The sequence below is a fragment of the Triturus cristatus genome, chromosome 12, assembly GCF_964204655.1.
Source record: "Triturus cristatus chromosome 12, aTriCri1.1, whole genome shotgun sequence".
In the NCBI taxonomy this organism is placed as follows: Eukaryota; Metazoa; Chordata; class Amphibia; order Caudata; family Salamandridae; genus Triturus; species Triturus cristatus.
This window is the reverse complement of record NC_140595.1, coordinates 756,584,286-756,608,833: the sequence shown is the minus strand read 5'-3', so window position 1 is coordinate 756,608,833 and position 24,548 is coordinate 756,584,286. Positions and strand designations below refer to the sequence as shown.

Below are 24,548 nucleotides of genomic sequence, written 5' to 3'. Positions count from 1 at the left end.
CAATCAAATGTAATTACTTTTATTATGTATGCTGATTCCATGCTCGAGTGCTTAGAAGCAACCATGTTTTAAAGTGTACGCGATACACAAAATAAACGTGAAACAGAGAGGTACAGAAAGTGGGGGACAATGTAGAATAGCTAAAGGTTTAGTCCTTCAATTAATCAGAAAGGTTTCCATGGTGAACGGGATGCAGAGGAAGATATATCAAGGAAGAGAACAAGAGAGAATGAAAGAGAAAGGAGTTACAGAGGTAAAGAAGCAAGAACAGTAAAAGGGTGGCATAGAGAGGCCAGTTTTGATTTTTAGAAGAAAGAGATAAGGAAAGAGTTGAAGAAGAAGCGAAGGCAAGAGAGGAGAATGGGGAGAACAGCTATGGGAGTCAGTGCATGACAAAGAGAGATGGGAAGGCAGCAGAGGAAAGAGCCAATGAAATGGAAGTGGAAAAGAGAGCTAAATCAAATGAACTAGAAATGGGAGACACTTCATTGGAAGCGATGTTCTGTTTCAGAGCCCAGTTGGAACTTTCCATGAGTAGAGGACCCAAGTTTTTAAGTGCATATCACATCCTAAGCTTTGCTACATACTCACCATGTAAGGTTACCCGTTGAGAGAAGCGGTACTGAAACGTGTCCAAGATCGGAAAGCGTGAGAAGACACACAGATCACTGCCGATTACACCGCTAGAGAAATGAAAAACAACTTGGTTACTACCACCCAAAACATCAGGCCATAATACAAAACTCTGCCACCAAGTAACCACAGCCTGGATATCTTTCAGCCAACACACAGATATACCTATTCACCAACACACAGCAAACACCACTGCACACAAAGATGTCTACCTAACCATTAAGCTCCTTATAAGACAATCGCAGCCAATGGAAGAGCCACATGCTGCTACACATAAGTGTCGTCACCGCACATGGGCCAATCACAGGGTCAGTTTCCTTTCAAAAAAAGTATTAGGGGCATTTCACCCATAAACAGCCTGAAGGACCAAGTACCCTTCCGTTTTGTAAGCATGATGAAGCTCAAGGTTACCCATTAAACACTTGAGTCAAGGCACTAGTGTTACACAGATTGCCTGAAAAACATACTAATTACAAGCTATTGAGGGACTTATTTCAAATATCAGGAGATCTGTTCAAGTCCTGAAAGAAAACTGCAATATGCCAAGCAATTCTAACCCACCGTTGCCCTTGTTGAGGTGCGTCCTGGTCATCTGCGGCATGGACCGTACAAGTGTTGATAGTCCACACTTGCCTCTCCGCTGGCGGGCAGTCTGCTGGAGGCCCATCATGGTGGCAACACTGGCCTCAATCCAGAGACCATCGAGACTCTTAGAATCCACAAGTATTTATGCAAAAAAGCATAAATCGAATTCCCTCTCATATGCAAATGCTCTCAATGCACACGCAACCTCCCACATACAGAGCACAACCCCCATGCACATATTCTGCTATCCACACACACACACACAGACACACGGACACAGATTACTCATGAATCTTCAATCACCCACACACGTCTCCACAAATACGAACATCCACAGAAAATGGGTAAAATCTCACTAGTCCACAGAACAGTCTCATAAGAGCAGTCTCTGAGAGCACCTATGGGTGCGGCGGAATATAAAGGAGGAAGGAGGTAGGGATACCCGAGGAGACAGTAGGAAGGGAGGGGCGCGGTTGAGACACCCGTGGGTGAGGCAGGGTTATCTCCCGGTTGCTGAGAGACTATGTATTACTGATAAGACTTGGTTTCTAGACTCATTAACCATTTGGACTCTGCTCGAGACTGGTGCCTGGGATGCAGCGACAAGTACAGTGCAGAGGTGTTAGAAAGACAATATGGTGGGCAGGGATGGGGCATGAAGAGCTCAGCTCCCGGAGGGTGGGGGCACATTGTCTGAGCGACTTTAATGGCAGTAAGCCTCTTCAAACGAACAAATAAGCGAGGGACATCAGCGAGGCCCGTGATGATCCCCACCAGGGCTCCGAAGATGGCAGCCAACGACGAGGCCCTAAAATACTTGGTGTCTGAAGTGTGCGGTGTGGCTCACTTGGGAACCATAGAGGAGGAGGGGAAGCCTGTCCGGCTGCTGGGGACAGGGCCTGCACCCACAAAGACTGCCATGGGAGAGCATCAGCCAAGTGAGCACACGGGTAGGACTGACGCAGCTGTACAGTGCCTGTATGCAGGGAATGTGACCAGACTGGGAACAGTACACCAATCCATCTGTGGTGGGGGTGGCTCATCCCACCCCTGTGTAGTAGATGTTATCGGCCAGACAATAATTACAGGGCACCTTGGTCGAACAGTGCTGATCCTGTGGGGGAAGTCTTCCACAAACCTGCTGATATGCGAAGCCTCACCAAGCCCCACAACATAGGAGATTCTTGGCCCCCACTCATGCTGCCCCACCACAGAGCTCAAGCCGTAGAGGCTGGGCAAGCAGCCCAAGCGAAGCAGAGGGATACCGCTCCATGCGGGGGTACAAATCTCGACTGATACGGGCTGGACAGGTCACGTCCTCAGAAGAGGCCTACCTGTGGGAGGGGAGGGGGTTTGGGGGGGATTGGTAGGGTGCCTGTTTAGAGTTGGGTCACTGTGTAGGAGCGATTCGGAGAGACTCCTCATCTCCTGGAGGCAGTCCATGACTGCTTGCCTCCCTGTGAACCCAGGCCTGGCAAACTGGAGATCGACCCCGTGAAGAAAGGCTGAAAGATTATTGTGGGTGAAGGTGGTGCAGATCAGGGCATACAAATTCTCCCTACTTCCACGGATAGAGTAATTTCACAGATACACGCACATGCACTCATCATACACTTGGGCCCATTTCACTAACATATGCTCAATTACTCTATCAGCACTGAACCTGTGGAGAGAAAACTCCTAAACACCCTGTATCTACACTGAGGCCAATAGGATCAGTTTGATACTGTCCTGAGTCATGATCTAAACAATCTAAACAACAATAATCAAAATAGAGTACTCAATAATTGACAAGAAATAACAACCAACACTGTATTTAAAATAATGGTACTTTATCTAAAATTAGTTCAAAGAAATTCAATCAAAGTAAATCATTATTCTCATAATTACCTATTCTAGCTAAATGTCATAAATGGGTCAGGACAGGTCTCTCAGTAGAAGTCTCCCAAGTCGCCGTCCTCACAGCATCGATCCTCACCAACGCAGGTTTGGGAAGAAGTGGCCTTAGACCCTCTCTAGGCTAACAATACTTATAGTAAATCTTGCAAATTAAAGAAACATAAAATGTTCTAAATATCCGCTGAACCGCTGAGCAGAGCGAGCAGGAAAGGATGTAGCATCGCTACATTTGGAAAAATCTCCGCTCAGAAAAATCACAAAAATAAAAAGACGGAAGAAGGAAACTCGAGTTTTGCAAATGTTTCTTTCACGTTCACATTTCCTCAGAACCAGCATTGTAATCACAAAGTTCATTGTGGCTCCCTTGTCCTCCAAGGATACTTGGACTCTCGCCCAGAGCTGCTGTCCTCACGGAAAACTTTTAAACCAGGCGAAGACTGTGGTCAGATGACTCTCGACCATGTTCAGCAAGGCCCTCTCATCAAAATTCGATCACTCGAGCGCAGGCTTTAAACGGCAGCCATTTTACGATAGGCCAAAACAGACCATCTTAATTAAAAGAGACAAAAACAACGTTACCACAGCATAGTGATTAAACAGTGTTAACCCCACTAATACCCTTATGTGTATGTAATTATCTAGCCTTTGCAACACAGTAAAGCATTAGTACACGTTATTTCAAAAGCGTTTTGTGCTTTAAACAAACAGCACTTAGCAACATCCATTTAATTAAACATGCACATTATTATTAAGCAACATGAATGCATCCCCACGTGTAGTTTTCTCTTGTTAGTTCGTGTTGATTAATCAGAATGTTCACACAAAACAAATAATTAACGTTACAAATTGATATTTTTTAAATTTTCGACATATAGACAAACCGGAGCTTAAAAACCCAATAGATTTTCAACAGAAAACTCTGCTCCAGCAATCCCCCCTTTGGTGATATTATCACCAAATAAACAACCCCAAAAAAAAATTTAGTAAAAATTTAGTCCCATTTTAGGAGAAATTGGAAATGTCTTTTTCTCCTTACACAACACTACACACCAGACTCCCTTTCATCATCCCTCTTTGTTTCCAAGTAAACACTCTCCCTCAATTCTTCTAATTCTATTTCTTGTGGTTCTCTTTTTGACCTTTTATTTCTCTTTTCAATATTTCTTTTGATTAATTTCTTTTTCCCTCCACTGTTTTTACAACACAAACACACCAATCTTAGTATCAATAAAGCAACAATTATACAAGTCAAAGGAAATAATATCTTACCTATAATAGTACTACCTATTTTTGCAATAAAACTCTTAACAGCAACTATTTTATTAGCTATTTTGGTCCAAATACTTTCAGCTTCTAGTGGTACTAATTCTTCATGCAAATCAGTAATATTTTTGATATAGACCTTCAGGTCTTTGCTTTCGTCTGGAATGTAAGTGCAACAATGTTGAACTTTCAGCATTCCACAGACTCCACCCTCCTTGGCCAATAGAATATCAAGGGCAAGTCGATTTTGCATAGACATGGCACGTACGGCAATCATCTCCGTATTCACCAAAAGAAACCCTCCAGCGGTATTTGTCGATAAGCGATCCACCACTGTTGACAGTTTCCGAATTCCATAAGCATTCAAAGAAATTCCCACTGCTGGAATTAAAGCTCCAAAAATATCACCTACAATTTCAGACCAAGTTTCTCTCTTAAAACGTGTTAGTAAATTAGTATGTTCTACATCTTCTATTCTATCTATATGAAAGATCTTTGGAAAGACCAGGCCCACATAACACGTGCCATACCAATGGTCAGGCAACCTGTAATAAGCCTTGTTCCCACAAACATAATACACTCCTGGGAAAACTGGATCTTCTCCTCCCTTGAATCCCCATCCTGTTGCAATGAAGTATGTATCATGACACTCACTAGTCCCAACAAAATATGTATCATATTGGGATTTCCTTCTTGTAATGCACAGCTTACCCTTCTGTGGTGCATCTAGAGCTAAAGTTGGACTAGCCCCACTTCTCAATTCTTTTCCCATCTCAATGTCCCAAATTGTCTCACTCACTTTATATTTCCCTGCCTTTTCATGCATGCTCATTCTCCTTTCCTCCACCATGTTTAGGAAAGCCCTCTCCTCTTCTTTCAAACTGCAAGTTAAATTGTTCTTAAAAATGTAATCTAATGTTAATTCTTCTTTTTCAATAAAAATCTCACCAAAAATGTTAGCTTCTTTAGCTGGATTCAGCTTTTTGTTCATAGGCAATTGCCCAAAAATGTTATCTTTGTTAGACATCTCATAATCTATTTTCCCTAACAAATAAAAAACACTACTTAACACACTACAAGAAATTCCATACGTAGCTGGTAAATGGTGATAAGTAACACCCTCTGAAACGGATGCAGGTAACTGCATACATACGTAGCAATCCCTAACTTCCATTGTCTTCACATATTCGTACAACAACTTTGAAAAAACATTGCTAGAAAAATCATTAATTGACCTATCTTTATGTATGTAAGTATTACTAATTCTAATTGGAACTACTTTTTGTGAACTCTTCTCTGCATTAGTCACATTCTCAGTATGTATCTCAAATGTACCTATTGTAACTCTAAAAGTAACTAATAAAGCTAATACACCCCATAGTAGCATTAATAATCCAGTACAGCAGCAGCACATTTTACACCATCTTTTTAAGAAGGCACATCTACTTTGGTTATTCTCTATGTTAGCCATTTTACTACTTTGACCGTGTCTTTTGACTTAGCCTCTACTACTCTACTACTCCACTACTGGAATTTCTAAAACTCTGGATTATTTCAAACAACTAATTTTCAGTCTTTCTTCTTTTCACTTTTCTCCAAGTGATTTCTTCTGTTCACTCAGTTTGGATACTCATCACTCTTTACTTCATCTTCTTCAACATCAAATTGTATTAAATCTCCAACAATATCCTCAGTATCCGACTTTTCATCAATGTCAGTCAAGATAACTTTCAGGATTTCACCTGTATCTTCCTCAACCACCTCTCGTACGGTCTCCTCTGGATTTCCTTGACTTTCTGCCTCTTCACCTTCAGACAGTGCCACGTACGTCCATTCCGGCGACCTATACTTCTGGTTAGGTTTTCTTATCCTTTTGATCTCCTCTGGTTCTTTCGACTCTTTTCGCTTTTCACCTTTTGCTGGATTCTGACTCGACACCTCATTCACTTGTTCAGCTTTCGAGGTATTTGCTCGTATTAGTCTGTATCTCAGCCTCTTTATTCTGTTGTTAGGCCAAAGATCTCCTCTTATAACCTTTTTTGGTCTTGTTTCTTTATTATTTCTTTCTCCAATCCAAGTTCTCTTTCTCAGAACTCGACCCTCTGATTTCTCATTTTCACTTTCATCCGATTCTGTTTCAAATGCCTCTTGTTCTTCAGCAGTTTTCTTTCGCTCCACAGTCTTTTCCACCACTGTTTGAGACTTCCCTATTTCTGTCCCTCCTCGGGTCTCCGACACGCAATCTTCTTGCTGTCTACTTGTCCCTTCACCTAGCTTATCAAGAATGTTCCCTACACCTCCTCGGGGGTCTTCCGCAATCTGTCCCTCTCTATCTTCTTCTGACCCTGCTTCTTCAGGTATAATCTGAAGTGGTTCTTCAATCTCCTCTTCTGATTCAGGAGTAGTCTCTGTGGGATTGCTCTTTTCTCTTCTTTTTCCTCCACTGCTTTTTGGAACTTCAGGCTCTCTTACAGAATCTGATCTCCCTTCTGAGACTCTCAATGGTTCTCTTGAAGCCTCCCCTGATTCTCTTTCTGAACTTCGATTTTTCCTCACTGGTTCTGTGTCTTCATCATCACTGGAATCTGACTCTTCAAAATACTCCTTACCAGGAACTCTCAGAGTATGACTTGCATGTAACCAGTTTTTCACACCAGCACACTTCACTGCAGTTGTCGTAGTCAGAATGACTTGTCTTGGCCTTCGCCACCTTGGAACCAAGCAATTTCTTCTTCTGTGTACTTTAATCCTCACCCATTTCCCTGGACTCAGATCATGAGCTTGCTTCTTCTCAAGTGTGGTAGCGTCTTCTCCAACCTGGTGAAACACAGAATGAACTGTGTCAGCCAGGCCTTTACAGTAATCCAAAATCATGTCATCAGTTATTGTCATCAACTTATTGACAGGTACAAATGCATGACGCATTGCACGTCCCATCAAAATCTCATGTGGACTCAAACCAGTAGTTCTATCTGGAGTAGATCTAATAGTCATTAGCACTAGAGGCAAGACATCAGGCCATTTCATTCCAGTGGCTAAACACATCTTACCAATCCTGTTCTTGATCGTGCCGTTCATCTGCTCCACCACACCAGAAGCCTCTGGCCTGTATGCACAATGTAGCTTCTGCTGTATGCTCAATGCTTCACAAATCAAACTCATGAGCTCATTATAGAAGTGTCCACCTCTATCAGACTCAATCGTTACTGGAAACCCGTACCTAGGAATCAACTCCCTTAACAGTAACTTTGCCACCGTTACTCCATCATTTCTCCTAGTCGGATAAGCCTCCACCCATCTTGAGAACAAGCAGACTACCACTAGAACATACCTCAATCTGTTCACTTGGGGCATTTCAATGAAATCAATCTGCATTCTTGTGAAAGGACCACCTTCTCTGCCTATCGTTCCCAGACTCACCACTGTCTTTTTCCCAGTGTTAAATTGTTGGCAAATCAAACATCTCTGACAGATGCTCTCTGCAATTGTCCTGAACTTTGCATTGTACCAAGTCTGCTTAAAAGACCTGATCATCGCATCCCTTCCCAAATGTCCCTGGCCATGATACATCCTTGCCATTGTTGACAACATAGAGTTAGGCATGACTGGTCTACCATCTCTATAGACCCAAACATGGTCTGTTTCTCTAGGGGCACAACCTGCCTTGATCCAGTCTTTCTTTTCTTCCTTTCCTGTCTCATCCTGCAACTGTTTCACCTCATCCCACGTCTCTAGGACATTAGTAAACATCACAGAACAAAAAGACATTTCCCCTTCTCGTTCCCTATTAATCGAGTGATTATTTTTCGCACAATACTGTGCAATGTCATTTGCAAACCTGTTTCCAAGTGTTACAAAATCATCTCCTTGTCCAGGAGCAGCACATTTCACAACTGCTAATTCTTTAGGCAGCTGTATCGCCTCAAGTAATTTTCAAATCACTTCAGCATTCTTTATTGGAGTCCCACTCGACGTCAAGAAACCTCTCTGTAGCCAAAGCTGGCCAAAATCATGCACAACTCCAAATCCATACTGACTATCAGTCATCACAGTCACTCTCAGATTCTCTCCAATTTTGCAAGCTTTTGTCAATGCCACCAATTCAGCAACTTGAGCAGATTTCACTCCTTTCAATGGTGATGCTTCCATAACTTCTGAAACCTTGCACACTGCATATGCTGCACTCAGCACACCTTCATCATTCCTCAGACATGATCCATCCACAAACAACACATGATCACTCTCAAGCAATGGAAGATCTCTTATGTCTGGTCTCGGTTTTGTACAGTAATCAAGCACATCCAAACAATTTTGATCATCTTCTGTCTTCACACCCACATTTTCAATATCTGGTAACAATGTTGCTGGATTCACATTCACACATCTCTCAAGAGTCACATTTGATGCGCCCAGAATGACTTTCTCATATTTAGTCAGCCGACTATGTGACATATACTGGGTTCTGCTTCTTGTCAAAAGAATTGCCACATTATGAGGTACGAATACCCTTACAGGATATCCCATTATGATTCCCTCACTCTGTTCCAGACTTCTGCATGTTGCAGCCACAACCTGGTAAACCTACAGCTACAGGGTCAAGTGTCGATGAGAAGTACGCAATAGGCCTCCTCAGCTGTCCATGCTTCTGAATTAACACTGAAAGTGCACATCCATTTCTCTCACTGCAGTACAACTCAAACTCTTTTTCATAGTCTGGCATACCCAAAGCAGGTGCTTCACACATTCTGCTCTTCAGCTCTTCAAATGCTGCCATTTGTTCTCCATCTAGTTCCAATGGGTCTTTTACCTCACTCTTTGTCAGCTTAATCAGTGGTCTTGCTATCAGAGAGAAGTTACTAATCCACTGACGACAATAACCTACCATCCCCAGGAACATTCTCACTTCCCTCTGGGTCCTTGGGGCCTTCATTCCCCTGATAATTTTGATCCTGTCATCAGTCACCTTTCTCAGACCCTTTTCAATATTGTGTCCAAGATAATGCACCTCTTTCTTGCAAAATTGCAATTTGGCTGGAGATACTTTTAACCCTCCATCTGCCAGATGATTCAGTAAAGCTATGGTATCTACTTCACAAGCTTCACGTGTCTTTGATGCCACAAGTAGGTCATCAATATACTGCACTAGTACTGAGTTTTCAGGCATGATCAAACTCTCCAATGATTTTTTCAATAACTGTTTGAATATCGAAGGACTCTCTGTATATCCCTGTGGGATTCGACACCATGCTAAAATACGCTGGCCAAACCTAAATGCAAAAATCGGCTGGCTGTCATGATGCAATGGAATTGAAAAGAAAGCATGACACAAATCAATCACTGTGTACCACTCAGCATCATGTGGAATCTGATACAAAATCACTGACGGATTTGGCACAATGGGACAACATGCCACCACAATTTTGTTAACTTTTCTCAAATCTTGTACAATCCTGAACTTCCCATTAGGCTTCTTTAGCCCCATTATCGGTGAGTTACACGGGCTACTCAGTAGTTCTCTCAAAACTCCTGCTGAATCATTTTCTCAATTATAGGAGTTATTCCTTCAATTATTTCTGGTGTCATTTTGTATTTAGGAATGTTAGGATAAGTAATTCCCTCTTTCACTGAAATTTTCACAGGATCTACATTATTCATCAATCCCACATCCTCTCCGGTAAAATCCCAAACTGTCCTTTTCACTGTGTCTCTCAGCTCTTGAGGCAAATCCTCCGGATTAAACACAGCATATGCAACAACCATTTCACTCTCTCTATTTCCTAGAGTCATTCGGTACAAAACATCCTCATCTGGTGTCTCAAAAGCTATTCCATCCGGCGTACAAAAAATTGTACAGTTCATTTTACATAGCAGGTCCCAGCCTAACAAGTTCACTGGACTAGTGTCACAGACAATAAATCTGTGCATGTCTGAAAATTTCCCTATTCTTACCCTTACTGGTTCGGTAAGACGTGTCTTGATTTGTGTATTTGCTACACCAACTACTTGGATTGCTTCATCCGAGAGAGGAAGATTTTTAACATCTGCTGACCTGACAGTTGATCTTGTCGCACCTGTGTCTACTAAAAAAGTAACACTTTCTTCATTTATTTTCCCATCTACAAATGGTCCTGCCTGGTCTATTTCTAGAGTTGCACCAAGTATGCACTCTTCCTCCTCTCTTCGGCACCGTCAATAGTCACCTTCAGACTCACTCCCTTCATTCTTTAACAAATACTGTTGTACCTGGTTAGAACGCCTTCGTTTGTTTACCTGCTCATCATTGTAGAATCCTGAATCCTGATTGTACTTTTGTGACCCTCTATTCTGCGGCAAGGGCGGTTTTGGCTCTTGGCTCTGCTGTCTCACAACCTTCTGTTGTTGCTGCTGTTGAATATTCCCCTCGTTCTGCACCTGTTGATTTAAGGTTTTACTCTCATTATTCGCTAATGGTGGATTGGTACATTCAGATCTCCAATGTCCCAGTTGGCCACAATTGTGACAAGGAAACTTCTTTTTTGCTTCCTCAAGATTCCCCTTTCCTTTTCCTGCATATCTGGGCCTATTCCCTGCATTATTCCCTGCATTATTTGCCTGTTCCACCATCTGTGCTTCTTGTCTTTCCGCAACTTTCACTTGTGCCTACATTGCCTTTTCGTTCAGCTTTCTTTGTTTTGCTTCAATTTCATCACTGAAGTATTTTGCATGTCTCAGAATCTCATCTATTTTCTTACTCTGCCAGTCCACTGTATGCTCACGAATTCTCTCACTAATCTCAGGTCTCAGGCCATATACAAATCTGTATACAAAATGACTCAAATCTTTGTCACCCAGGTGCTCATCCCCGCTGAATTGTTTAAAAGCCAGTATCAGCCTCTCGTAAAAAGCATGAACTGATTCTTTTGCTTCCTGATGTGTTCGATCTATCTTAACCCAGTCTGTCTCTTTTGGAGGTACTTTACTTTTCAGGTATACAATCACCTGATCATACTTCCTCATTATCTCTGGATCTGGTGCTCCTGTTCTCTGATCTCTTGGATATTCCTCAGTAGGCCAACTTACAACTATTTTACACTCAGCCCACAAGTCTGCTGGAACAATTATATCAAACAGACTATTCAGGTCAATCCACAGCACTTTTGACAATTTCACAAACCTGTCTACCTGCCTATACCACTCGACGGGCTTTTCTCTCAGTCGAGGGAAATCAATCGTAAATGATAAAATATCCTGTCTGGTCCATGGAACATTTACATATCCTCCTCCAGGTATTTCTCTGATAGGATAAGCATCCACTGTTTTCTCTTTTTCTCTCACAGGAAATGCTGAATAAGTCCTGTCCACTGATTCTTCCCTTTTCTTGTACCACCTATCCTTCCACTTCTCTACATCACCCCATTTTCGCAACAATGCCACCATTTCCTTAATCTGTCCTGTTCTACCAGCACCATTCAGATTTTCAATATCTTTGTCTATGAAATCCATCCTGTAAGACTTCTGCAAGGCTTTCACCTTATCAATGTCAACTCCCTGCTCATTCGCTACTGCTCTTAACCTGTCATGTGTATTTCTTGCTCTCCAGGTGATGTTTTTGCACATAAATAATAGTTCGCCATCATGATGGTTTTTTAGAATTTCTGTAGGAATTGTTCCTGCAACAAGCTCCTCTAATTCTACACGTAACCTGGCCACATCAATTGCCTGTGAATCTTTATCCCTCTTTTGAAGGACTCTCATCCAATCATTCAAATCTTCAGCTGTTATTTCAGTAGTTTTTCTCACTGGAACCACTTTCTTCTGTGGTTCTAAAATTGGCATCCCTGAACAACTAGCTTCACTAGCATCCAATCTCGAATTAGACTGTACCTCTAATCCTTCACTACATGTGTCATGTCTGGATTGTCTCAGATCACTATTTTCTGTCCTTTTTCCTGAGTCTCCTGAGGGACCAGCCAAACTTGTTATCCTATTCCCAACATATGGAACCACCAAACCATTTTCACCTGTCCTCTGCTTATCAAAAATCGGCATAACCGGACCTATGGTTACAGGCACCGTAACAGCTTCTAGATTCTTTGTCAGTTCTCTAATCTTTTCAGTCAGCTCTGATGTAGTTCTGGCTAATTCTCTCGTATTCTCGTCACCACATCGATTCTCTCTCTCCCTGAAAGGATTACCACTTCTTAACTCAGGTGTCACAATTTCTGTCTCAATGATACGCAATGTGTCTCTTATCGGAGAAACAACTGGTGTGCTCTCTTCTGGTTCTGGTCTATATGGAGGTGGTCTCTTGTAAATCATGTCATTCAAGACCTCATCCTCATACTCATTAACTCCATATCTTTTCACTTCTGCCTCAGGAACCCTTTCCGCACCCTTCTTTTCTTCTCTCTGGTCAACTGTTCTCATAGGATATAATCCCTCTGACATGCTAGCATCTCGCCATCTCTTCATTCGATCATGATGAGTTTCACGATCATGTTTCCTCCCAAACATGTATCTGTAGTTGCCTCCAGACCTCTGTTTTTCTCGCTCATGTACTTCCTCTTCCCATTCCACTAAAGCCTCAAACTGTGTCGGCCTTGGTCTTGGGTCAAGACACAACATCTTTTCCCGTAAATTTCTCAACACGGCCAGATTAAATGAACCATGTTCTGGGAATGCTAGGACACCATCTTCCTTAGTATACCTAACCCAATTCTCCAACCATATACAGGTATGATACCCATATCTCGCAGCCATGAAGGATGCAGGCGTTTTCGTTGGAGGTAACAATTCACCTTCTCTTGTTTTAACATCTTTATCCTTGTCAAACCATCGTTTTATTTTTCCAAACAATGATTTTTTCTTTTTCTCTTCTTGGTAATACATTTTAACGTTTACCAAAACTTTCTAATCCCTTCCGTAATACAACTGTACAGTACGATTTTTCATCCAATAACAGCGCGACTCACACCAACGCACCAATCCTGGAGCGTCTACGTCACCCTGTACCCCTTCCAATCCTTGCGCGGCTCACGCCAACGCACCAATCCCAGCGCGAACACTGTTCTAATCCAATATCCAATCAGAGCGCGGTCTGTTTGACGTCAGCAGTCGCTGCAGTCGCTCCTACTCTTGTCTCCTGTCACTCGTCTACCCCTCCTTTACAAAACTTCTCAGTAGACTTCATGTCAAATTCTACAAAATCTATTAGTTACAACATATAAACATCTCCATTGTCTGCTTCGCTAACCAAAGAATAGTAAAGAAAATCTATTTTCACAAGAATCCCGTCTTTCACTCACTTCTGTTCCAGTACGGAATTAATACTCTCGTTGACACAGTAGCACATCCCTCTACTCTGCCCTTCTATCATGCATTCATTAACTGTTTCCTCTAGGACTACTCCAAAGAGTCTTACAATCAACTAAATGCTCATACATTCACGCACATTCATACAAGAAAAATGTAATACATACACACAGAATCCTTCCCGAGAACAGCGAACAATCTGTCCCGCTACAGAATTATAACACACGTTAACCAAGCAGCTTACCTCTGCCCTGTCCTTCAAACAAGCTCAGAGAATACCTATTACTTCTCCCGCGATAAGCTTTAACGGTGAACCTTACGGATCCCTGGGACTTAAGACCAGAGTTTCACAGATAACCTTCGCTACCATACGCACTCCTTTTATACCAGAAATATATTTCTACTAGTAACACACAACAATGTCACTGATTCCGAACCCAGACAATGTGACGCGCAACTTCAATTGTCACACGTTTTTCCTGCATACATACAGGACCAACAATCCCGTCTTTCCCGAGAGCAGTATATACTTCCCTCTGCCCTACTACGGAACTGCTACTAGCTCCCAAGTTCCAGAAGCACTACATATAACTCAATACGACGACTCCAACATATAGTATTAGTACATATACCAACATCAATCAATAATCAATAATCAAAAAGCCAATGTACAAGCAATCTAATCAGATCAAGACAATAATCAAAACCATCAAATTCTGCTACCAGGAAATTGGTGCAGATCAGGGCATACAAATTCTCCCTACTTCCACGGATAGAGTAATTTCACAGATACACGCACATGCACTCATCATACACTTGGGCCCATTTCACTAACATATACTCAATTACTCTATTAGCACTGAACCTGTGGAGAGAAAACTCCTAAACACCCTGTATCTACACTGAGGCCAATAGGATCAGTTTGATACTGTCCTGAGTCATGATCTAAACAATCTAAACAACAATAATCAAAATAGAGTACTCAATAATTGACAAGAAATAACCACCAACACTGTATTTAAAATAATGGTACTTTATCTAAAATTAGTTCAAAGAAATTCAATCAAAGTAAATCATTATTCTCATAATTACCTATTCTAGCTAAATGTCATAAATGGGTCAGGACAGGTCTCTCAGTAGAAGTCTCCCAAGTCGCCGTCCTCACAGCATCGATCCTCACCAACGCAGGTTTGGGAAGAAGAGGCCTTAGACCCTCTCTAGGCTAACAATACTTATAGTAAATCTTGCAAATTAAAGAAACATAAAATGTTCTAAATATCCGCTGAACCGCTGAGCAGAGCGAGCAGGAAAGGATGTAGCATCGCTACATTTGGAAAAATCTCCGCTCAGAAAAATCACAAAAATAAAAAGACGGAAGAAGGAAACTCGAGTTTTGCAAATGTTTCTTTCACGTTCACATTTCCTCAGAACCAGCATTGTAATCACAAAGTTCATTGTGGCTCCCTTGTCCTCCAAGGACACTTGGACTCTCGCCCAGAGCTGCTGTCCTCACGGAAAACTTTTAAACCAGGCGAAGACTGTGGTCAGATGACTCTCGACCATGTTCAGCAAGGCCCTCTCATCAAAATTCGATCACTCGAGCGCAGGCTTTAAACGGCAGCCTTTTTACGATAGGCCAAAACAGACCATCTTAATTAAAAGAGACAAAAACAACGTTACCACAGCATAGTGATTAACAGTGTTAACCCCACTAATACCCTTATGTGTATGTAATTATCTAGCCTTTGCAACACAGTAAAGCATTAGTACACATTATTTCAAAAGCGTTTTGTGCTTTAAACAAACAGCACTTAGCAACATCCATTTAATTAAACATGCACATTATTATTAAGCAACATGAATGCATCCCCACGTGTAGTTTTCTCTTGTTAGTTCGTGTTGATTAATCAGAATGTTCACACAAAACAAATAATTAACGTTACAAATTAATATTTTTTAAATTTTCGACATATAGACAAACCGGAGCTTAAAAACCCAATAGATTTTCAACAGAAAACTCTGCTCCAGCAAAGGCCCATCCTTGTACCCCAGAGTTATACACATGTAGCTGTAGCCCCCTCTTCCATGTTTCTTCCTCAAACCCCCTGGTCACACCTTACCAGATAGAGGACAATCGGGTGGGCGAACCGACCATAACGACGCCAGGGACAGATCTACCTTTCCCAGGACTGACAGATGATAGAACACAAAGCCTGAACACTGAGACCTAATAATTTTGCCAGCTACGAAAATGAATATCAGATCTGCCAATAGAATCATGGCTAAAGACAAGACCAATCCAACACAGAAACAAGGAAAATATAGCAATGTTTACAGCCTTGGACCATATGGAGACAAGATCATTTGTCTACTTCTAAAGGCCTAAGCCTACTATACAAAATTCCAAAACAGCCCTTGAAGCCCAGACTGTGGGAGCGGACGTGACTCTTACAGAAAAGACCTATAAAACAGTTTGAGAGGGTCACTGAAGCAGAAGGGCACCTCTCAGAGCTGGAGAATGCAATTAAAAACTCCTATCCATTATGATCCAGCTGATGACACCCTCCAAAGAGTTCATTCAGTTTGCAGAAGACTCAGAGGGTCCATTGCGAACATACTTCACATTTGTTGGTTTACCAAAGGGTGGTGAAGGAAGAGATCCAGAAAGATTTCTACGACATTGGTTGTTTTCCTTCATTCATACTTAATCCAATGGCAGAGACAGACAGAAGAGGAACATCGTCACACACCATGTATTAGAGATCATGCAGGTGATGCCTACATGCTCGCTATAGATGGCACCAATGCTTTTGCACACTAGTATGAATCCCTGCACACTAACTGCCCCCTTGGAGAGGTGTGGCTCACTGGTTAGAGGCGGCAGACCCGTAAGCAGAGAATCGGCCAGGGACCAGGGTTCAATTCCCGACGCGGCAGGGTCGTGGACCAGGGTCAAAACGGACTCGATAATTCTCGCCTCGGTACCTACTCTAACCAGGAACCCACTCGGCGACTCTGGGCATTAAGCTTGCCTCATCTCTACAACGGCCCCCCAGAGACGCCGGGGATGCCTGGTTTCACCTTGGAGATACCCAGAAAGGGACCATCTCACAGGGATAGCCAGGACGGGTTCCCCAGCAGTCTACAGCGCCGGGACGCCCCGTTGCTGGGGTAGCTGTGCGCTTTACAAGTCTACAACATTAACATTAACATTTTCACTGGGGTGGGTGTTCTTCATTACCTCAACAAGGCTCACCCCTGGAGTCTTACTGTGCAACAATGCAATAACCTCAAGGCGCCCTTGCCATAGATAAAACAAGGGTGGACATTTTGCAAAATGTCAGGCCCAATGGGCCTTCCAATTGATTTCTTCAAGGCCTTTTCAACACTTCTAACACAACACGTCCCTGACTTACTTACAATGGCAAAAAAATATGGGAAACTCCCTATGAGCCTAGAAGAGACGCACACATTACCGACCCAGAAGCTGGAGAAACCTGCAGACCAATGCACCTCCTAGTGAACCATTTCCTTATTGATAGTGAAACCAAAACACTGCTGCCCAAAGTTCTCGCTTACAGACAAATCAAAATAATACCAGTCCTCATAAGTATAGACGAAAGTGGATTCATGCCTAATAGATCTGCTAGACACAGCGGGCCCGATTCACAGAACTAACTTAAGACAAAATCCTAAACTTACTACCATTTTGGTATTCACAGAATGGAACTTACTCATTTTAGTATTCACAGAAGGCACTTACTCTTTTCGGTATTCACAGAAGTTAGGACTCCTAACTTTAGGACTCCTAAATGCCTTCTGTGAATACCGAAAGCCTTAAAATCATGATTTTTCTCAGTTTAGTAATAGTAAAGTTAGGAGTCCTAACTTTAGGACTCCTAACTGAGAAAAATCCTAATTTTAAGACTTTCGCGATTCACAGAAGGCATTTAGGAGTCCTAAAGTTAGGACTCCTAACTTCTGTGAATACCGAAGTGAGTAAGTGTCTTCTGTGAATACCAAAATGAGTAAGTGCCTTCTGTGAATACGAAAATGGTAGTAAGTTTAGGATTTTGTCTTAAGTTAGTTCTGTGAATCGGGCCCAGAATTAGGAGAGTATACAACACCACGGCAATGGCTAATCACTGCAGTCGCCACTAGTGCTCATGTTAATAGCCCCTGAGAAGGCCTTTGTCAGTATATCTGGTAAACTTTTGTTTATCTTCCTACCACATCTGGGATTTGGACAAAATTTTATAGCTTACACAAACCAATTATAACACACCTACAGAACATGTGACGGGTAAAGGGTGCCCCATCTGCCCCTTTCAAAGTGGCTTCGTGGCATCGTCTTTGGGGAGAATTCTTCATCATGTCCCCCAAAGGCAAATATGTCCTACTTTCCTAGGAATTTCCACACAAGTGATTACAGACTAAGACTCCGAAGCCAAGCTGCTGTTTTAAGTGAATTCCAGTAGCACAGAAGACTCCCCAAATAGGATACAGATGTGGTCTGGTAAACAGTTACCTGCACCTTAACTAAATGTAGAAAACGTGGGCATCTTGCCAGCCAGGCTGAAATCCCAACAGTGTCCATTTTAAACTTAGAGCTCATGTCTTTCAAAACTACTCTACACGGACGAGGAATGAAAAGAAACATGTACGAGAATCTCTGGAACTAATCTGTCGAGAGGTAATCCAAGAGAGTTGATGGTGTTGAAAACAATGGGAGACAAAGCTTTCCCGAATGTTTTTTATTTTGATGAATAACTCTTTAATGCACCTTCCCTCGTTTATTACCTTTATTTGCAAAAAGATTCGATACATTAATCCAAAAATGACTTTATTCCCTTGGCAGGGTAGTCCACATTTATTTCAGGCATTTATTATAGTGACACTGTGGACAGACTAATTCCAGGCATCATTTTCATGTTCGCTGCTTTTTCGTCTGTTCATGCACAGGACAAACACGAGAGCATTTAAACGTTTTTGGAATTTCTCTCCGTTTTGCAGAGATGAAAAAGGGCTTTCCGGAGAACAATACATCTACCTTAAATACTCCCCCCCCCCAAAAAAATGTATCGAAGCTAAAACCCGTGCGATGTGAAGTGCAAATTCTAAGGTGAAACTGGGCAGGAACTGTGCTCCCGTGCATGAGAGATGGGGGCATGCCCGGCTCCAGGAATTATTATTTGGGTGGGCCAAGTGAGCATTTGGGTGGGCCACTGCGGGCCCAATTTGTCGCTTCTTGTAGTAGCCCACAAGCCCTAGATTACATCATATCTACTTGCAAATAGTCACCATGATACAACGGATCAATTTTGTGTGTATACAGAGCATGTGGGGAGTTATTTGAAAGTAAGAGCAATGTCTCGACCTCAGTGCAAACTCTCAAATCCCAACAGGCCAGGGCCGATTATCCACTTTTCTACTATCCCTCTCCTCTGCACCTTATCTCACAGCTGTCCTTGGGCCCCGCCCCATATCAAATAAAAAAATTCTTTATTTCGATTCATTTAGAACCATAAAAGATGCATATAAAATTACATTCCATTGCGGCAGTTTCAGGCAGGGCGGGGTGCTCACTCTCCTCGGAGCCCCTCCCGCCAGCCGTGTGCGCTTCCCGGCGATGTCCCGGCTGCGAGGGGGGCTTCCTGGCGGGGCCCGCGACGAGCAGGGCTTCGTGGGGCCTCCGGTGGGCCTGGGGGCGGCCGGGGGAGCCCCGCGCTAACAAGGGCCCGGTCCCGGACCCTCCGATGGCTCCTGGGGCCCGGGGACCGATTGTAAGGGCCACTGTCGAGGCACGCCCACAGCCGCCAGCAGCAGCGCGGCCTGCGGGGCGCCGCCTCAGGATCCACTCGGCAAGCAGCGGGGGCGGAGTCCAGGAGACCACCCCGTCACGTGATGCAGGCAACGGCCTCAGGGACCAGCGCGGCCTACTCGTGATTCCGGCGGCCCTCTCCTCACCGAGGGCCGTCGCAGCGGACAACCAGCCACGAGGCCCACGTCGGGGGGGGGCGCCCCAGTCGCGACAGCGATCGCGGGGCCCAGGACCCCTCAGAGGCCCTGGAGATGTCGGCGGCGCCGGGCTGCGGCAGTGAGTTGGCTCGCAGCGCCTCAGGATAGCAGGGCAAGTTAGGCAGGACAGGCCACACACGCTGGTGGCAGATCAGTTCAGGGGGCCCCAGGTAGAGTCAGGGAGCGCAGGGGTGACACAGCGCTAATACCTGGTCGATCCCCCAGCAGCCCTGAGGAAAATTACGGGGTCTTCTCGGCGCTTGCTGGTTCAGTGGGGTAGTCCAGTGTTCCTCACACAGCTTGGAAGGCAGCACCTAAGCCCTGTCACTCCCAGTGGTATAGGTCCCTGACTAGGCCCTACCGCCTAAGTCTCCTGCGTAGGTTCCCCCAGGTCAGCGTCGCCCCAACTGACTAAAAAGTTTCCCTCCTTCCCTTATGTATGCCCAGGTCAGGTGACCACTCTCTAAGGTGGCAAAACCAGACCCCTCCCTTGTTCTAGAAGGTTCCAGGAGCTTCCCTACTCTACCTATGGGGAAACAAGGCGGCTGGTGTGGCAACAATGTTGTAGGGACCCAGCCAGGTCCTGGCGACTAGGGTGCTACTAAAAAGACCACTCTGCAGTAGCAGGGGCCTGTGGCAGCCAAGTTGGGAGAAGAGGGCACCTGCACCTTAGCATGGATTAGCAATGGGAAAGCGCTCGGAGACCTAAGGCCAACTAAAAAGAGGGTGGAAAAAATGAGGCATGGGCAAAAACACAGGGAAAGACCACCCTAGGGCTGACAGGTTTAACACACGTCCCCCCCAGCCGAAAGTGGGGAGAGCTACCCAACCTCTAGGGAGTTCTCGTCGCTAAGGCGGAAATACCGGGAGAGACCGTCAGCATTGGCGTGGTCAACTCTGGGCCGATGTTCCACCCGAAAGTCCATCCCCTGTAGGGAAATGGACCACCTTAGCAACTTGGGATTTTCGCCTCTCATCTGCATGAGCCAGCGAAGGGGTCGGTGGTCTGTCTGAATCAGGAAGTGAGAGCCAAAAAGGTATGGCCTCAACTTCTTCAGAGCCCAGACCACAGCGAAGGCTTCTCGCTCGATGGTACTCCACTGTTGTTCCCGAGGGAGGAGTCTTCTAGAGATAAAGGCCACAGGTTGGTCTTGGCCGTCATTGTTCAGTTGCGAGAGCACAGCGCCTATGCCCTGCACAGAGGCGTCCGTCTGCACAATTAATTCCTTTGTGAAGTCAGGTGTTGCAAGCACCGGAGCGGTGCCCATCGCGTGCTTCAGGGTCTGGAATGCCTCTTGGCAAGCAGCCGTCCAGATCACTTTTCGTGGCCCAGCTTGGCAAGCTCCTACTTCAATTGCCTCTCCTCCCTCCTGTCCTCATGTTCTTCTGTCGACGCACTCCTCCTAGACCCTACACTACTGCCTGCCCCGGAACGTCTCCCTGGTAGCAAGTTTTCAGTAACATCAATATGCAGTAGGTCTATCTCTTGCTGTGCGCCCGCCTCCTGCGGTGTGCCCTGCCCCTCCTGTCCCCCATCCCCTCTCCCCTCTCCCCTCTGAGTGGGCCTCTACCCATGCCCTCAAGGCTGCACGGAGCTCCTCTCCTTTGGCTCACCGCCCACCAGGCACCCCCGTCTCCTGACAGAATTCTCTCAGTTGCCTCACTGTATACTCTTCAAGGTTGGCTAGCTGGAACTCTATTTTGACAGGTGAGGACCCAGATATCAAAGGGAAAGACACTAGGACGTAGGCAACAGTATCGGGTTAAAACCGGACTCCGCACACTCAATTTAGACAGTGGGGGGATCAATTGATACAGCTCGCATACACAATAGGCGTCCAATTGCGGCGCCCACCGTCTCCCTGGAGGGTGCTGTATAGCCACAGGTCCTGATCGCACCGCTGCCACCAATGTAGGAACTGGGGTCACCAGCTCCCCAGGGGGGTAGCTTGGCGCGAGCAGGTAGGCACCCGAAAGCTTAGGTGTAAAGTGACCATACAGCACACATATCCACTGAGACAGGAAACGCATGCAATGACTGACACCACACCAGGGAGTTTGAGTAAAAATCAAATAGCTTTTATCTAGATCAGAGTCAGGGTAATCAACAATCCCGGTATTCATCAAAGCATTCCATAAGAAATAAAGATGGCATTTCATTAGAAATAAACATGGCATTTCCTTAGAGCGTTCAACATGGCATTTCATTAGAGCGCTAAACATGGCATTTCATTAGAGCATTAAACCTGGCATTTCATTAGAGCGCTAAACATGGCATTTCATTAGAGCGCTAAACATGGCATTTTCATTAGAGCGCTAAACATGGCATTTTCACTAGAGCGCTAAACATAGCAACTAATCAACTGTTAAGCATTAGCAACAATATCCCCTGAGGCAAGAATGAGCAGATCATGAAGCAAGGATCAGCGTTTCATTAAGGGTGAACATGGCATTGCATCAATTGATCATCATTTCCTTACGTAAGAATTAACTGTCTGTCAGGCAAGAATACACCTCTCCCGCAGCCTGGGTGGCAGGGACAAACAGTATTTCATTCGGCCAGCAATATCCCGGTCCTGGTGCATGTGGGGGCCAACAGTGCCCAATGATAGCCTTCCCCGGGGGAGGGGCGAGCTCCGGGCCTCTCTCTGGCCTTCCGCCCTCCTCCCCGGGGGTTACCAGTTCATTCAGCCTCCTCGGGGCCCTTGCGGCGGTTTCAGGCAGGGCACGGGGCTTGCTCTCCTCAGAGCCCCTCCAGCCAGCCGTGTGCGCTTCCCGGCAATGTCCGGGCTGCGAGGGGGGCTTCCTGGCGGGGCCCGCGACGAGCAGGGCTTCGTGGGGCCTCCGGCGGGCCTGGGGGCAGCTGGGGGAGCCCCGCGCTAACAAGGGCCCGGTCCCAGGCCCTCCGATGGCTCCTGGGGCCCGGGGACTGATTGTAAGTGCCACAGTCGAGGCGCGCCCGCAGCCGCCAGCAGCAGCGCGGCCTCAGGATCCACTCGGCAAGCGGCGGGGGCGGAGTCCAGAAGACCGCCCCCGTCACGTGATGCAGGCAACGGCCTCAGGGCCCAGCGCGGCCTACTCGTGATTCCGGCGGCCCTCTCCTCACTGAGGGCCGTCGCAGGGGACAACCAGCCACGAGGTCCACGTCAGGGGGGGGGGCCCCAGTTGCGACGGCGATCCCGGGGCCCCGGACCCCTAAGAGGCCCTGGAGATGTCGGCAGCGCCGGACTGCGGCGGTGAGTTGGCTCGCAGCGCCTCAGGATAGCACGGCAGGCCAGGCAGGACAGGCCACACACGCTGGTGGCAGATCAATTCAGGGGGCCCCAGGTAGAGTCAGGGAGCGCAGGGGTGACACAGCGCTAATACCTGGTCGATCCCCCAGCAGTCCTGAGGAAAATTATGGGGTCTTCTCGGCGCTTGCTGGTTCCTGCGCCCTTGGTAGAAGGTTTCTTGAGGGGGGGGGGTTGAGTTGGTGACTGAAGGCAGGTTAGTCAGTCTCTGCAGGTCGTCCCTGGGTTCCCCTCCCGCCGGGCCAGATCAGTGGGCTAGTCCAGTATTCCTCACACAGCTTGGAAGGCAGCACCTAAGCCCTGTCACTCCCAGTGGTATAGGTCCCTGACTAGGCCCTACCCCCTAAGTCTCCTGCGTAGGTTCCCCCAGGTCAGCGTCGCCCCAACTGACTAAAAAGTTTCCCTCCTTCCCTAATGTATGCCCAGGTCAGGTGACCACTCTCTAAGGTGGCAAAACCAGAACCCGCCCTTGTTCTAGAAGGTTCCAGGAGCTTCCCTACTCTAACTATGGGGAAACATGGCGGCTGGTGTGGCAACAATGTTGTAGGGACCCAGCCAGCTCCTGGCGATTAGGGTGCTACTAAAAAGACCACTCTGCAGTAGCAGGGGCCGGTGGCAGCCATGTTGGGAGAAGAGAGCACCTGCACCTTAGCATGGATTAGCAATGGAAAGGCGCTCGGAGACCTAAGGCCAACTAAAAAGAGGGTGGAAAAAATGAGGCATGGGCAAAAACACAGGGAAAGACCACCCTAGGGCTGCCAGGTCTAACAAAGAGATTTCTGAGAAAGGAAGGTCCTGTGTGGCTCAGTGCCTTGTATGCTAAACATAGGGCTTTACATTTGATCCTTTGTGCTATTCCAGTGAAGACTATGAATCTCTTTGGAAATTGATTTGTACTTAGGAATGTTTACCAACAGCCGAGCAGCTGTGTTTTCAACAGTCTGAAGCTTTTTTAGATATTGCTTACGTATGCTCAGGTACAGCCCATTACAATAATCCAGCTTTGACTGGATTAGCGTTGTTACCACCATCTTTCTAGTGTCAGGAGGGATGTAAGGTAGGATCTTCTTTATTTTCTTTATGAGAAAGTGGGAAGCAGAGATGATGGCATTTGTCTGGTGTGAGAGGGCGAGTTTGTTGTCAATCCACACTCCCAAATTTTTTGCCTTTTGCGCCGGTTTTGGTGGGTCACCCATCTCCACCCTCCACCAGAGGTTGTCCCAACTGGGTTGCAGGTTACTGAAGATTATGTCCTCGGTCTTTTCGGAGTTGAGTTTAAGACAATGTGTTCCCATCCATCTATTTATGTCTCTCATACAGTTCTGAAACTGTAGAGCGGGAGAGGCCTGACTTCGGTATGCAACTACTACTATCTGGGTATCGTCGGCGTAAGACGTCAGGCTAAACCCAAATTCATGGATCTAAGGGGTAAGTTCAGAGACAAAGACATTAAAAAGAGATGGGCTCAGGGAGGATCCCTGAGAAACTCTGCACGGGAGGACATATGGCTCTGATTGATACCTATCTACCGTTACTGTTAGTCTCCTATCATTCAGAAAAGAGGAAAGC

The 24,548-nt window shown here is 45.4% G+C and overlaps 1 protein-coding gene across 1 annotated transcript in view; it reads right to left on the bottom strand.

Annotated features, from left to right (window-relative positions):
- SMPD2 (sphingomyelin phosphodiesterase 2) overlaps positions 1-24,274 on the bottom strand; it is a 99,854-nt gene extending 75,580 nt beyond the window's left edge. The window contains 3 exon segments of the mRNA XM_085637207.1: positions 592-613; positions 615-683; positions 23,817-24,274. Of these exon segments, the coding sequence (XP_085493333.1) occupies positions 592-613; positions 615-683; positions 23,817-24,274 (549 nt within the window).
- Positions 24,275-24,548: the final 274 nt, after the last annotated feature.